The sequence below is a fragment of the Octodon degus genome, unplaced genomic scaffold (genome assembly GCF_000260255.1).
Source record: "Octodon degus isolate 3935 unplaced genomic scaffold, OctDeg1.0 scaffold00050, whole genome shotgun sequence".
Classification (NCBI taxonomy): Eukaryota; Metazoa; Chordata; class Mammalia; order Rodentia; family Octodontidae; genus Octodon; species Octodon degus.
This window is the reverse complement of record NW_004524626.1, coordinates 7,188,930-7,202,344: the sequence shown is the minus strand read 5'-3', so window position 1 is coordinate 7,202,344 and position 13,415 is coordinate 7,188,930. Positions and strand designations below refer to the sequence as shown.

At 50.3% G+C, this 13,415-nt stretch overlaps 1 protein-coding gene and 1 pseudogene across 2 annotated transcripts in view; one reads left to right on the top strand and one right to left on the bottom strand.

Moving 5' to 3' along the window:
- The window catches only part of Tmprss9 (transmembrane serine protease 9), a 28,400-nt gene that overhangs the window by 12,016 nt on the left and 2,969 nt on the right, over positions 1–13,415 (bottom strand). Inside the window, exons 2-8 of the mRNA XM_004632703.2 lie at positions 8,855–9,026; positions 6,044–6,171; positions 4,702–4,769; positions 4,364–4,539; positions 2,176–2,217; positions 1,777–1,890; positions 171–342 (exon numbers count right to left, since the gene is read on the bottom strand). Coding sequence (XP_004632760.2) covers positions 171–342; positions 1,777–1,890; positions 2,176–2,217; positions 4,364–4,539; positions 4,702–4,769; positions 6,044–6,171; positions 8,855–9,014 — 860 coding nt within the window. The 5' untranslated portion in view covers positions 9,015–9,026. The remainder of the gene's footprint in view (positions 1–170; positions 343–1,776; positions 1,891–2,175; positions 2,218–4,363; positions 4,540–4,701; positions 4,770–6,043; positions 6,172–8,854; positions 9,027–13,415) is intronic.
- LOC101588747 lies at positions 657–872 on the top strand (annotated as a pseudogene). The gene has a single exon (XR_001117130.2). The product of XR_001117130.2 is annotated as a thymosin beta-4 pseudogene (transcript).

Here is a 13,415-nt window from a genome sequence, read left to right as displayed (position 1 = left end):
GCAACGCAGCTAGGCCCATCTAGTGTTTTTTAAGAAGGCTGGGGATGTAGCTCGGTGCGAAGGCTCTGAGTTCAAGCTCCAGCACCGCTAAGGAGAGAGAGGGAGGCAGATTCCCCAGGAAACCGCGGGATCGCGGACAAAGGTGGAGAGGCCGGCAGGGCTCGACTCACTCGTTGAAGCAGTGCGCGGCAGACACGAGCCACCGGGCGCCCACCACGGTGGCGCCGCAGAAGTGCTCGGTGTTCTCGCGCAGGCTGACCTGCCAGGGGAACTCGCCCGGGGCTGCCTCCGCACCGCCCACGATCCGGCCCGCCGCCCGCCAGGCCGGCCGCAGCCCGCACTCTGCAAGACAGGACGGCCCGTGCTGGGACCCGCACCCAGCTCCGGCCTCAGTTCCCCTGCGCACGCCTGGCCTCCCGGGACCCAGGGAGGCTGAGGCAGGAGGATCTCTGCGAGTTCGAGACCAGTCTGGGCTACAAAGTGAGCTCAAGGCCAGCCTGCACTGCATAGCGAGACCCTGTCTCAAAGACAAAAATAAACAAATATGAGTTAGGGCGATAGCTCAGCTAACTTCCTGGCAAGCGCAAAGTCCTGAGTTCAATCCCTGGTACCAAAAAATAAGCCAATAACAACTATAAGAACGCTTTTGTACTCCGCGTTCGCCACTGAGCAGATCGGACTTCGCTTCCTCGTGCACCTCGCCTCGCTTCCTCGCGACCATGTCTGACAAACCCGATATGGCTGAGATCGAGAAATTCGATAAGTCGAAATTGAAGAAGACAGAAACGCAAGAGAAAAATCCTCTGCCTTCGAAAGAAACAATTGAACAAGAGAAGCAAACAGGCGAATCCTAATGAGGATATGCACTGTACATTCCACAAGCATTGCCTTCTTATTTTACTTCTTTTAGCTGTTTAACTTTGTAAGATGCAAAGAGGTTGGATCAAGTTTAAATGACTGTGCTGCCCCTTTCACATTCGAACTACTGACAACGAAGGCCTCGCCTGCCTCCCCCATTGGCCTGTGTGGCTGGCAGGGAAGGAGAAGAGCTTGCATGTTGGTGGAGGAAGAAGCTGGGTGGGAGGATGGTGAAATCTAGAGTGAAATTCAAGCTGGTCCAAGGTGTCCTGCAGGCTGTAAAATGCAGTTTAATCAGAGTGCCATTTTTTTTTTTTGTTCAAATGATTTTAATTATTGGAATGCACAATTTTTTTAATATGCAAATAAAAAGTTTTAAAACGTGAAAAAAAAAAAAGAACGCTTTTGTGCTCACTGACCTGAAGGTGGTTTTAGGGACCTCCCAGTCAAGAGTCCATAGTTTGAGGACACTGTCCTGTTCCCTGAACCATCACCCCATCTGTCTGTCCAAGCTGCACAACTACTTGGGGTTTTTTTGCTTTATTTTTTTTGGACACAGGGTTTCACAATGTAGCCCAGGCTGGTCTTTTGTTTGAACTCAGGCCCGTGCGCTTGCCAGGGAAGCGCTTATTCCACCGAGCCATCTCCCCGGCCCCCTATCTTTTTTCCCCCAAGGCTAGTCTTGAACTCACAGTGATTCTCCTACCTCAGCCTTTCCAGAGCCAGAATTATAGGCATGTACCACCATGCCCATCTCTGGCCCAAACCAACCTTTGCAGCCTGATTTCTGTTCTTATGTCATCAAGGGCTCTGTACACCACACCCCGGGACACATTTGTCCCCTTCAGAATACCCGCTCCTGTCCCCTACATAGCTCCAAGAAACCCCAGGCCTGAGCCCTGACAGGCACCCACTGACCACAGAGCTCCTCATCTGAGCCGTCAGAGCAGTCGGCCCGGTCATCACACTCGGGGTTCACTTTGGTCACACATTGGCTGCTGCGGCAGGCGAAGGAGTTCTCAGGACAGTGCCCTGGGGACAGAGAAGAGGCCAGGTCACCACCTCATCTCCTGGGGCCACAGGGCAGGGGGTGAATCTGCACAACTCTCCCGGCATGCAGAACACTGGGCTCTACCCATAGTGCTGCAAATAATAATAAATAAATCGATAAATCCCAGAGCAGCAACACTGTCTCAATGTCGCCCTAGCTGTGGACAGGACCCAACACCCCTTCAGTGCTCCGGAGAGCAGTTTTCTGGCTACTGGCCATGGGGCACCTGGCCACACCCGATGCTTCTGCCACAGAGAGAAACCTACCTGATTTTAGGTCCTTGTCAGCCCCTGGTCCCTTCCGGCTTCCTAAGAAGAACAGAGGAGACAGGACTCACCAAGGGGAGCCCTGGTGACCTTTTACCTGGACAGCAGCCAAGTAAGGTGGAGAGGTGCACTGCCCACCCCAGGTCTACTCTAGCTAAAGTCAGACAGAATCAAAGCCAGGCACAAGGGTGCACACCTATTATCCTAGCTCCTCTGGAAGCTGAGGCAGGAGGATTTCAAGTTGAGGGATAGCTTAAATCACATAGTAAGATCCTATCTCAACCCATCCACCTAAAAAAAAAAAATTTTTTTTTACTTACTTTTTTTTTTTTTTTTTTTAATTTTTTTGTTTTTTTTTTTTTTTTTTTTTTAAATTTTTTTTTTTTTTTTTGCAGTACTGGAGATTGAACTCAGGACCCTGTGTTTGCCAGGCAAGCACTTATTCTAATGAGCTATGTCTCCAGCCCTCCAAAACATTTTTTTCAGGTAAAATCAAATGAAGCACTCTCTTTCCTGGCCATATGGCTACACCTCAGGCCTGACAACCACATGGGGCTTATAGCATGGGTTAAAGTGATAAATTTTTAGGGGGCTGGGAAGATGGCTCAGTAGAATAAGCACTTGCCTGGCAAGTGCAAGGGTCTGAGTTCAATCCCTGGTTCCGCAAAAAAAAAAAAAAAAAAAAGATAAACCTTGAATCTAACAATTGTCTGGTCTCTAATTATAGCAATTTTATTTATTTATATATTTTTGTTCTTTTGAGTCAAGATTCGCTCTATAGAGTCCAAGCTGACATCCAACTCACTATATAGCCCAGGCTGGCCTCAAACTCTTAGTGATCTTCTTGCCTCAGCCTCCTGAGTGCTGAAAGTAGTGTTCATCACCATGCCCAATGCATCATTTAGTTGTAAAACATAGCATTTCTATGTTACTCATTTGTATGACAATGGTAATTTGATGGCTGTAGACCAAATACAGCTCACTGGTTGTTGTTGCCAATAGTTTTATTGGTGGGGCCAGGGAGATGGCTCAGTGGAATAAGCGCTTCCCTGGCAAGCACAAGGGCCTGAGTTCAATCCCCGGTTCCGCAAAAAAAAAAAAAAAAGTTTTATTGGCACACAGTTTTATTGTTGTTACTCATAAAGTTTTATTGACATATGGCCACACCCACTCTTTCCTGCATAGAGCCCCCTTTATCTTCAAGGTATGTGTTCTAAGACCCTCAGTGGATGCCTAAAACCAAAGACAGAGCCAAATCCTGTATGTATCATAGCTTCCCTCCATACACACACCTATGCTTAGGTGTAATTCATAAATAAGACATGGAGTCAGCGAGGGTGAGATATCTCAGTGGTCTAAAGTGCCTGCTTAGTCAAGCTTAGGCAAGTGGAGGGACCGCAGTTCGATCTCCAGCACCACATGCTGCACTAGCCCTGCTCCACCCTAAATAAATAAATTAGGCATGGTGAGGGATTAACAAGAACTAACAATAACTAGGCATGGTGATGTAAACCTGTAATCCCAGCTCTTGAGGGGCTGAGGTTGGAGGATCACTGTGATTTCAAGACCAGCCTGGACTACAAAGTGAGCTCAAGGCCAGCCTGCACTGCATAGTGAGACCCTGTCTCAAAAAGACAAAAAACAACAACAACAAAAAACCCTTATAATAAAATAGCACCGGGGGCCGGGGAGGTGGCTCAGTGGAATAAGTGCTTCCCTGCAAGCGCAAGGGCCTGAGTGCAATCCCCGGTTCAAAAAAAATAGCACAGGATGAGAGTGTGGCTCAGCGCCATGTACCTGCTTGGTGTATGAGACCCTGGGTTCCATCCTACCACTGCAAAAAAAAAAAAAAAAAAGTAATACTGTAAAAAAAAAAAAAAGTTTTCCAGTATCACTACTTGTGCTTGGGCTATTACTATATAAAGTAAGTGGTATTTGAACTTTTTTTTTTCAATACTAGGCATTGAACCCAGGGCCTTCACAATGAACTCCATTCCCAGCCCTTTTTGAGACAGGGTCTCACTAAATTGCTAAGTCATCCAGGCTGGGCTCTTTCAATTCTCCTGTCTCAGCCTCCTGAATCTCTCCTGGAATTGCTTGTGTGGCCATGTATCTGACAAAACCTGATGTTTAATGCAATTTGAGGTGGCTCCCATCTTCAGGGTCTCAGTCTCTCCCACCTTCTCACCTATGAGCTCGGCTGACACAATGGTGCCATAGGCAGCCAGTGGGATGCCTCTTTCTTGAAGCTTCTCCCGGATACCCTGCTGCAATAATTCCTCCTCAAGGTCCAGACTCAGTGACTGGAGGGCTCGAAGCAAAAAGTGTAGCTGGAAACGCACTAAGACACTGGAATTTCCTTCCCTACAAATAAGAAGAGAAAGCCTTGGAGATGGAGGAGTTTCACTCTGCTGGAATCTTCCAGAAGCTTCTGGAATCTTCCAGCACCTTCTAGAACCTTCTGCAATCTTCTGGCATCTCTGATGTCTACCAAGTTTCCTTCACCAGCACAGAGCCCCAACTCACCTGTAACTGATGACTGTGCAGCTCACGCAGCTTGATTCTAACTCTGTCTCCTGGAAACTACTTAGAAACTACAACAGAGACAACACTAGTAAATGCTGAGCCCCATAGCATGGGGCAGAAGCCTGTCTGGCACTTGAAGGACCTGGTCACAGAGTAGGTTCTAAGGAAAGCTTAGTAAATGCAGTGAGTTCACAGAGCTGTGAACAGGACAGGGAGGGGGAGCTCTTCAAAGTTATTCTTATAAAAATATTGCTCCATTAGGCATGGTGGCGCACACTGGTATGCTCAGCACTGGGGAGAATGAGGCAGGAGGATCTCTGCGAGTTGGAGACCAGCCTGGGCTACAAAGTGAGCTCAAGGACAGCCTGAAATGCATCTTGAGATGCTGTCTCAAGAAGACCCAAAAAAAAATTTTTTTTTTTTGCTCCAGTCAGGCATGATAATCCAAGTCTGTTATTTTAGCTCTGGGAGTCTAAGGCAGGAGGAGCACAAATTTGAAGCCAGGTTGAGCATTCATTGACTTAAAGAGAGCCCATTTTAAAATGAAAAATCAAATGCTTTTCCACCGAGGAGAAATAAACACAGTGTGGTCCACCCAGGCGATGGACAGTTGCTGAGCTGTGAGCAGAATGAATCCCGCGTCTGGCTGTGTAACCGCGAGGGCTGCGGCAGCCTCTCAGGGAAGCGCACACCCCAGTGCGAGGGTGGGAACAGCCGCGGGAGGCCACAGATGGGTGAACGGACACGCCGCAAGGGCCTTCCCGCCCTTGAATTACTCAGCCAGGAAAGGAGCACGACTGTGACACTTGCCACAGTGGGACGGACCTTGAGGACGCCGAACGCCGAGCGCCGTGAGAGGCGCCAGACACAGAAGGAAATGCAGTGTGGGCTCTAGTGACAGAAAACACCCAGAACAGGCAAAACACAAGTGACCCACAACCGTGCCTGTCCGTTTTGTCTCCTAAACTCATTAGTTTTGCTTATTTGCCTTCCTTGTGAGCCTTCTGCCTCAGCCTCCCAGAGTGCTGGAGGACAGGCATGTGCCCAGCTCACGCTTACGAATGGAGGCGCCACCAGCCTGTTCTCCAGAGGCTGCTTCAGCCCATAGGACAGCTCTGAAGTCTTCACTAACGTGAAATCGATAGGCCGTCCAAGTGGCCCCAAATCTTTCAAGACTCTGTCCCCTGTCCCTGCATGCACCCGTTCGACCACCTCCCCAAATCCAGACTGTCACGCCCCCAGACCTGACAGCGCAGTAGCGCCGGGCCCATCAGGCCACGCCCCGACACTGGCCACGCCCACTCCCGGACACGCCCCCCGGCCTCCGCCCTGGTCTGCGCACCAGCTTCTCCAAGGCGGCGGTGAGCGTGCGGTGATAGTCCGAGTTGTCGCGTTGCAGCGCGCGGGCGAAGCGAATCCCCCGGAGTTCGGCGCTGTGCTCCACCTGGACGCCCTGAGTAGACAGCAGGGCTGCGGGCGACACCACCCCATGAGAGCCCGTGTGGGCCATCAGGCCTGGTCCCGCCCCTACCGCGGACCCGCGTGCCGGCTGGCGCAGGCCCTTTGCCCTGAGCTTCACACTCAGCCTTTTTTTTTTTTGGTTGAGCAGTGTCTCCCTGTGTAACCCAGGCTTGCCTTGAACTCTCTGCGTTCCTCCTGCCTCAGCGTCCCGAGTACCGAAATTGCAAGCACACGCCATCCCGCCGCGCTCTGATATATACGGTCTCGAAGTATATTTTAGGCTGACCTTGAGTTCACTATGTAGCCCTGGATTGAACCACACGTGCCGCTCTGGTCCCGCCCCTAGGCGCACTGAGTGGGCCATGGAGTCCAGGCGCGGTGGTGCACGCCTGTTAAACCCAGCGCTGGGGAGGCTGAGGCAGCAGGATTACTGTGAGTTCAAGACCAGCCTGGGCTACAAAGTGAGTGCAAGGTCAACCTGAGTTGTATAGTGAGACCCTGTCTCAAAAAGACAAATGAAAATAAAAATAAAACATAAAAAGACCAAAAGTAAAAAGAAGAGGAAAGAGCAACCACTTATATTCCCATTTATAATCCCGCCACCCATAACCCACAAGTGAACAAATTTCACGTTTATTTTCCTTATTTATTTACTTTGTATTTGTCAGGCTGGGACGGAATCCAGGGCTTCACCCACACTGGGCTATTGCTCACCACTGAGCTGAACGCAGCCGTGTTTTCTTTTTTCCCCCGTATCATTGCTTTCATATTATTTAATGTAAAACACACCGCCACATGTGGTGCGTGCCTGTCAGCCCAGCACTCAGAAGGGTGAAGCAGGAGGATGGCCTCAAATTTGAGGTCAGCATGGGCTACCCAGTGAAAACTCTCAACAAAAGATAAAACATACAGAAAAGTGAAGCTTCTGTACAATGTGAAGGCTGCAGTATTTTGTTTGTTTTGTATTTAGGACGGGGCCTACAGGGTCCCTACATAGATCGGGCTCACAGTGATTCTTCTGTTTTCAGCCTTCCAAGCGCTGGGATTACAGGTGCGCACCACCATGCCCAGTCTCGATCGCAATCGCAGCCGTCTCAGCGTGCCCTGGAGGGCGGGTTGGCAAGGCATGCCAGGGAGGGAACCCGCAGGCCCTGAGCTCTGACTAAGCAGGTGCTTTAGTCCTCTGAGTTATCTGGCCAGCCCTGAAGGCTGCAGTTTTAAACCTAAATAAAACAGGGGCTTCCACGTTTAAATAGACAGCTACAGGATGACTAAGGTGCAGCCCAGTGCTGGCGCTTGCCGAGCACGCAGCAGGCCCTGAGTTCTGACCCCAGTGCTGCGAAAAGGTGGGCTGGGGAAGGGCCCAGAATAGTGGGAAGGCACTCCTGCCGGGAGCACCGTTCTGCCTATGTAATTATTTTCTATAAATCATTTTTATTTATTTATTTATTTATTCTGTGTGTGTGTGTGTGTGTGTGGCCAGCTCAGCCCACCAGGGGGCGGGGCTGGCTGGCATGTGGTGCTGGGGGATTGAACCGCGGTCCCTGTGCTTTTTGCCAAGCTTGTTTCAAGTAGGTGCTTTAGACCACTGAGCCATCTCTCCAGCCCACTATAAATCATTTTCCTGGGGGAAATTTCAGGGTCTAATTAACTGACTGTCTCTGGGACCAGAGAGAGAACCTTGAGCCATTAGACCTGGAAGAATGTTTATTGACCGATATATAAACGCCCTGTGAGAGGGGCTGATTTCTGAGCCTTGTGCACAGATGACACTCTTCCAAAAGTTTGCATTTGAAAAGTATATAAAAGTAGCTGAGGCACACGTGGGAGGCCGAGGCAGGAGGATCACAAAGTCAAGTAGAGCCTGAGCGACTTAACAAGACCCTGTCTCAAAATAAAAATTTAAAATTAAATTAAAAATATTTTCAAAGAGCACTGGGGGTAGAGGTGCGTGGTGAGCTTTTCCCTCGTGTGCACCGGGCCCTGGGTTCCAGCCCCAGCACAGCAAAAGGGAAGCTCAGTATGGTTTTGCCTGCGTGCTACCTGAAGGACAGGCTACAGAGCTTTCGGGAGCGTGCTTTGCCCCCTTCACTCTCTGTGCTCCTGCGGGACGTGCACCGTCTCCTTTTTATTCCCCAGTACTAAGGATGGAAGCCAGGGCCTGTGCGCAGAGCTCCATTGCCAGTCCTTCTAGTTTTGTACCGGAAATCAAACTCAGGCCCTTGCGCTTGCCAGGCATGCGCTGTGCCACTGAGAGCCACCCCCAGCCTGCTAGCTTTTATCTTGAGACAGGGTCTCACTAAGTCACTGAGTTTACCCAGGCTGGGCTCAAACTGGAGATCCTCCTGCCTCAGCCTCCCACGTGACAGAGGCGCACTGTCTCACTCAGTGTGGTCATTTATTTTTTTTTTTGGTACTGTTTCAAATTTCTCACAATTTAAAACAACTTCATGTCCCCATATCTATTTATCTCCATACAACCCAGTAGGATAAATCCCTGCACCCCAAAGCCTTTTGGCTGGGAGAGCAGAAATGGACCTACTCCTCGCTCCCCATCCACCTCTGGGTCCCAGTTGCCTGAGCTGTCCCCTCCTCCCCCTAGTGGCCCTATGCAGGAATACCACTGAGCCACGAGAGTGTCTTTGCCCCGACTGCCTGAGCCGTGAACCCAGCCGACCTCACGGCCACTTACCCAAAAGGACTCCCAGGCTGAGGGCAATCAAGCTGGAGGCCACTACCGTGGTGACAGCCCCACGACAGAACACAGAGTCTGCGGCTGGGATTTGCCTTGGGGCCCCAGGGACGAGCTGCAAGTCCGCTGCAGAGGGCTGCATGGCTCCAGGGGACAGCATGAGGATGGTGACCTAGACAGTTAAGGGACAGATGCCACAAGGCGCCACAGACAAGGGACAGATCAGGTCAGAGCTCAAAGCTGTGATGCTGCTGGCAAGATGGAGTTCACAGCTGGGTGTGGTGGCACAGGCCTGTCACCCCAGCACTCCGGAGGCTGAAGCAAGAGGCTACAGTGAGACCCTGCCTAAAGTAACTGCAAAGATATTGCACTGTTGCTCGGACTCCCCCCAGCTGCCCGGGGTCCCACAAGGTAGGACTGTGTTTCCTACAGCTGCTGTGACAGCTCGGTGGCTCAAAGGAGCACACGCATATTATCTTACAGTCTAGAAGGGCCCATCCCGGCTCCTAGAGGAGCCCTTGGCTGTGGCCCCGTCCTCCACCTGCAGAGCCAGCAGCACTGCCGGTTCAGCCTCTGTGGGCTTCTCACCCTCCCACACCTGCTCAGGGGCATCCTGGGCCCGGGGTCAGGATGACGCATTCTCAGGGTCCTTCACTTACTCACCCATAGGATCCTTTCTGCCGTGGGAGGTGGTGGCATGGCCCCAGGTCCCCAGCACTGGGACATAGCTGTCTTTGTGCCACACACACACATGCTAGGCAAGCACTCACCACGGGCCCTCAGGCTTGGCCCCATTCACTTTTATATGCTGAGACAAGGTCTTGGTATGTTGTCTAGACAGCCAGTGCTGTGAACTGAACGCTGGGTCTCTGCACAGAGCTCCAGCCCCAGCCCTTTTAAATTTTTTAAATGTTGAAGCATGTTTCACTAAGTTGCTAGGTTGCACAGGCTGGGGCTTCCTGTGATCCTCCTGCCTCAGCCTCCTAGAGTGCAGGGATGAAAGATGTGGGCCACCATTCTCAGCTACTGTGCTATTTTAGATAAGGGACATGAGCATCAAGCATCAGCTGATTTTGGTATCTGAGGGGGTCCTAGAACCAAGTCCCCCCAGAGACAAGGGAGGACTATGTGTGTGTCCACACACACACAGGCATGCACACTTAACGGCTTGTAGTCTCTGAAGGCCTTTGTCCCCAATATGTGTCTTAGTATGAACGCCTCTCTTTGCAATAGATGGGACATACTTATACTAGAACTTTTGTTGTTTGAAATGCAGGCCATGGGGGCCAGGGAGATGGCTCAGTGGAATAAGTCCTTCCCTGGCAAGCACAAGGGTCTGAGTTCAATCCCCGGTTCCACACACACCACACACACACACACACACACACACACACACACACACACACAAAATAATAATAATAATGAAATGCAGGCCAGGGCTGGAGAGATGGCTCAGTGGAATAAGTACTTCCCTGGCAAGTGCAAGGGTCTGAGTTCAATGCCTGGTTCCACCAAAAAAAAAAAAAAAAAAAAAGAGGTGAAATGCAGGCCAGGCCTGGTGGTGCACGCCCACCATCCCAGCACTCAGGAGGCTGAAGCAGGAGGATCACTGCTAGTCTGAACCAGCATGACCTAAATAGTATTGCATGACCTAAATAGTATTGGAGGCCAACCCAGACTACAAAGCAAAACCCTGCCTCATAAAACCAAAACCAGGGCTGGGTATATAGCTCAGCAATATAAGCGCCTGCCTGGCAAGGGCAAGGTCCTGAGTTCAATACCCAGTACTGCAAAAAATAAAAAATTAAAATTAAAAAAGGCTGGGTGTGGTTAAAAAAGGCTGGGTGTGGTGGAACACGCTGATAATCCCAGCACTCCAGAGGCTGAGGAAAGAGGATCACTGGGTTTGAAACCAGCCTGGGCTACAAAGTGAGCTCAAGGCCAGCCTGCACTGCATAGCGAGACCCTGGCTCAAAGACAGAAATAAATAAATAAACACACAACGAAATGCAAATGCTTGCGAGCAGGCGGTGTGCTTTTAGCTGACGCTGGCAGCTCCTCCCACCTGGCTCAGTGGGCGTGGTGGGAGCCAGGTCGTCCCAGCAGCTGCTCCTGCCTTCACTCCCCACTTTGAAGCTGAATCCCCTCGGGAGAGGCAGTGGACATCTAAAAGCAGTTGATGAAAAGTTTCAAGGACAGAAGGCCCGAGCCCCACTCAGCGCTCAGCGCTTCGGGTTGGACCCGTGTTCCGAGCGCCCAGCACACATTGCGCCACTGAACCGCAACTCCGCTCCCAAGCCCAGTGCCCCACAGCCGGCCGAAAGCGGCTTGTCATCATGGTCATTAGCCACAGAAAGGCACATTAGCCTCCTACCATTGAGCTCCAGCACAGAGCTCCATTCATCCGGGGCTCCACCCATCCACCACTCTGCAAGGGGACGAGGCCCTGGACAGGAGGATGCGACAATGCTAAGACCTGAGGGACCGAGACCCAGGCACAATGCAATCCCAGTGCAACAAGAAGTCCCACCCAAAGGGAGCCAGGGGACCTTAAGTCTCAGAAAGGGGCTGGGTTTGTTTGATAAGACAGGGTCTTGAAGTATAGCGCAGGGTGGCCTCGAACTTGCTATGTAGCCCAAAAGGTTCTCAGACTCACAGTGATCCTCCCACCCCAGCCTCCAGAGGGCTGGGATTACAGGTGTGCACCACCGTGCCGGGTCTCGGCGGCTGGCTGGGGGAGGGGGTGGGGTGCATGTGGTGCCAGGATCAAACCCCGGTCCCTGAGCCTGCCTAAGCAGGTGGTCAGTCCACTGAGCTATCTCGCCAGCCCAAGGTTGGAGTTTGTTTTGTTTTAAATGATCTAGAATTGAAAACTATAGCAATCGATATAAACTGTCAGTTTGTGGCCTAAACAAGAGCCTGAACATAGATGGAGGAAGACCTGATAGAGAGCTATGTATTACCCAGAATCAGCAGGGTAGAGGTGGAAGAACTGGGAGGGATAGAACAGATGTGGGGGATGCCCTCTCTCTTGTGGGAGTTCTGAGAGAGAAGGGAGAAAATGGAAGAGGCAAGATTAAGAGAAATTAGCTCTTAAATTTCTAATTAAGGCAGGAGGATTAAAAGTTCAAACCCAGCCTGGGCAATTGAGGGGTTTATTGAGACCCTGCTTCCAAAAAAAAAAATTTTTTTTTTAAAAAAAAGGGAATTACCTCAGTACATACATGATGGGTTTAATCCCAAGTACTAGAACAGATAGAGATTAGCTGAGACATTTTCCAGCATTGTTGAAAGATATGAATCCTCAGATGAGAGAGAGAGAGAGAGAGAGAGAGAGAGAGAGAGAGAGAGAGAGAGAGACCAGTAGCCAAAGCAGCAAAAACAGGAAAACAGGGCTGGGGAGGTAGATCAGAGGTCTAAGTACCTGCCTGGCAAGCACAAGGACCCGGATTCAATTCCCCAGACTGCATGCCCTGCTGGCCACTGAGACCAGGCCTGGTGGCGCACACCTGTAAACCCAGTGCTGTGGAGGCTGAGACAGGAAGATCACTATGAGTCCAAGCTGCAAAGTGAGACCCTGTACCAAATAAATAAATAAATAAATAAATAAATAAATAAATAAAAGATCAAAGAAGCAAAAACAAAAACAAATCCTCAGTTCAAATCTACAGAGGGCCGGGGAGATGGCTCAGTAGAATAAGCGCTTGCCTGGCAAGCTCAAGGACCTGAGTTCAATCCCTGGTTCTGGATTAAAAAAAAAGGGTGAATCTACAGAAATAAGGGCCAGAGACATAGCTCAGCAGCGTAAGTGCCAGCCTGCCAAGGACAAGGTCCTGAGCTTGATTCCCAGTACCAAAATAAAATAAAAAAGAGAAAGAGAAAAAAAATTGTGGAAGTAACTAGAAAATAAACACAGATTATCTACAAAGACATGCTGGTTGAGAACAACAGCAGATGTCTTAGGAGAAAGAAAAGGGACCAAAGAGAAGAAAATAATCTCTCTCTCTCTCTCTCTCTTTCTTTTTGCTTTTTTCCCCCCAGGGTCTTGCTGTAGAGTTCAGGCTGTCCCTGAACTATCTAGCCCAGACTAGCCTCATACTTGCAGCAACCCTCCTGCCTCAGCCTCCTAATGCGGGTTTCCAAGTGTGCACCACCACATCCCGCTGGAATAATATTTTCAAAAAAGCTGAAAGGAACTTAAATAATTGAAATTGAAAGTCAGTAATTCTATTCTTAGGGCTGGGGAGATGGCTCAGTGGAATAAGCACTTCCCTGGCAAGCGCAAGTGCCTGAGTTCAATCCCCGGTTCCGCAATAAAATAAAATAATAATTCTATTCTTGTACTCAGGAAACACAAACATTTCCAGGACTGATAAAGTTAGCCCAGACAGACTTCCATTGAAAAAGCTACTAAAGGGGCTGGAGAGATGGCTCAGTGGTCTAAAGCACCTACTTGAAACAAGCTTGGCAAAGCACAGGGACCACGGTTCGATCCCCAGCACCACATGCCAGCCAGACCCGCCCCCTGGTGGGCTGAGCTGGCCACACACACACACACACA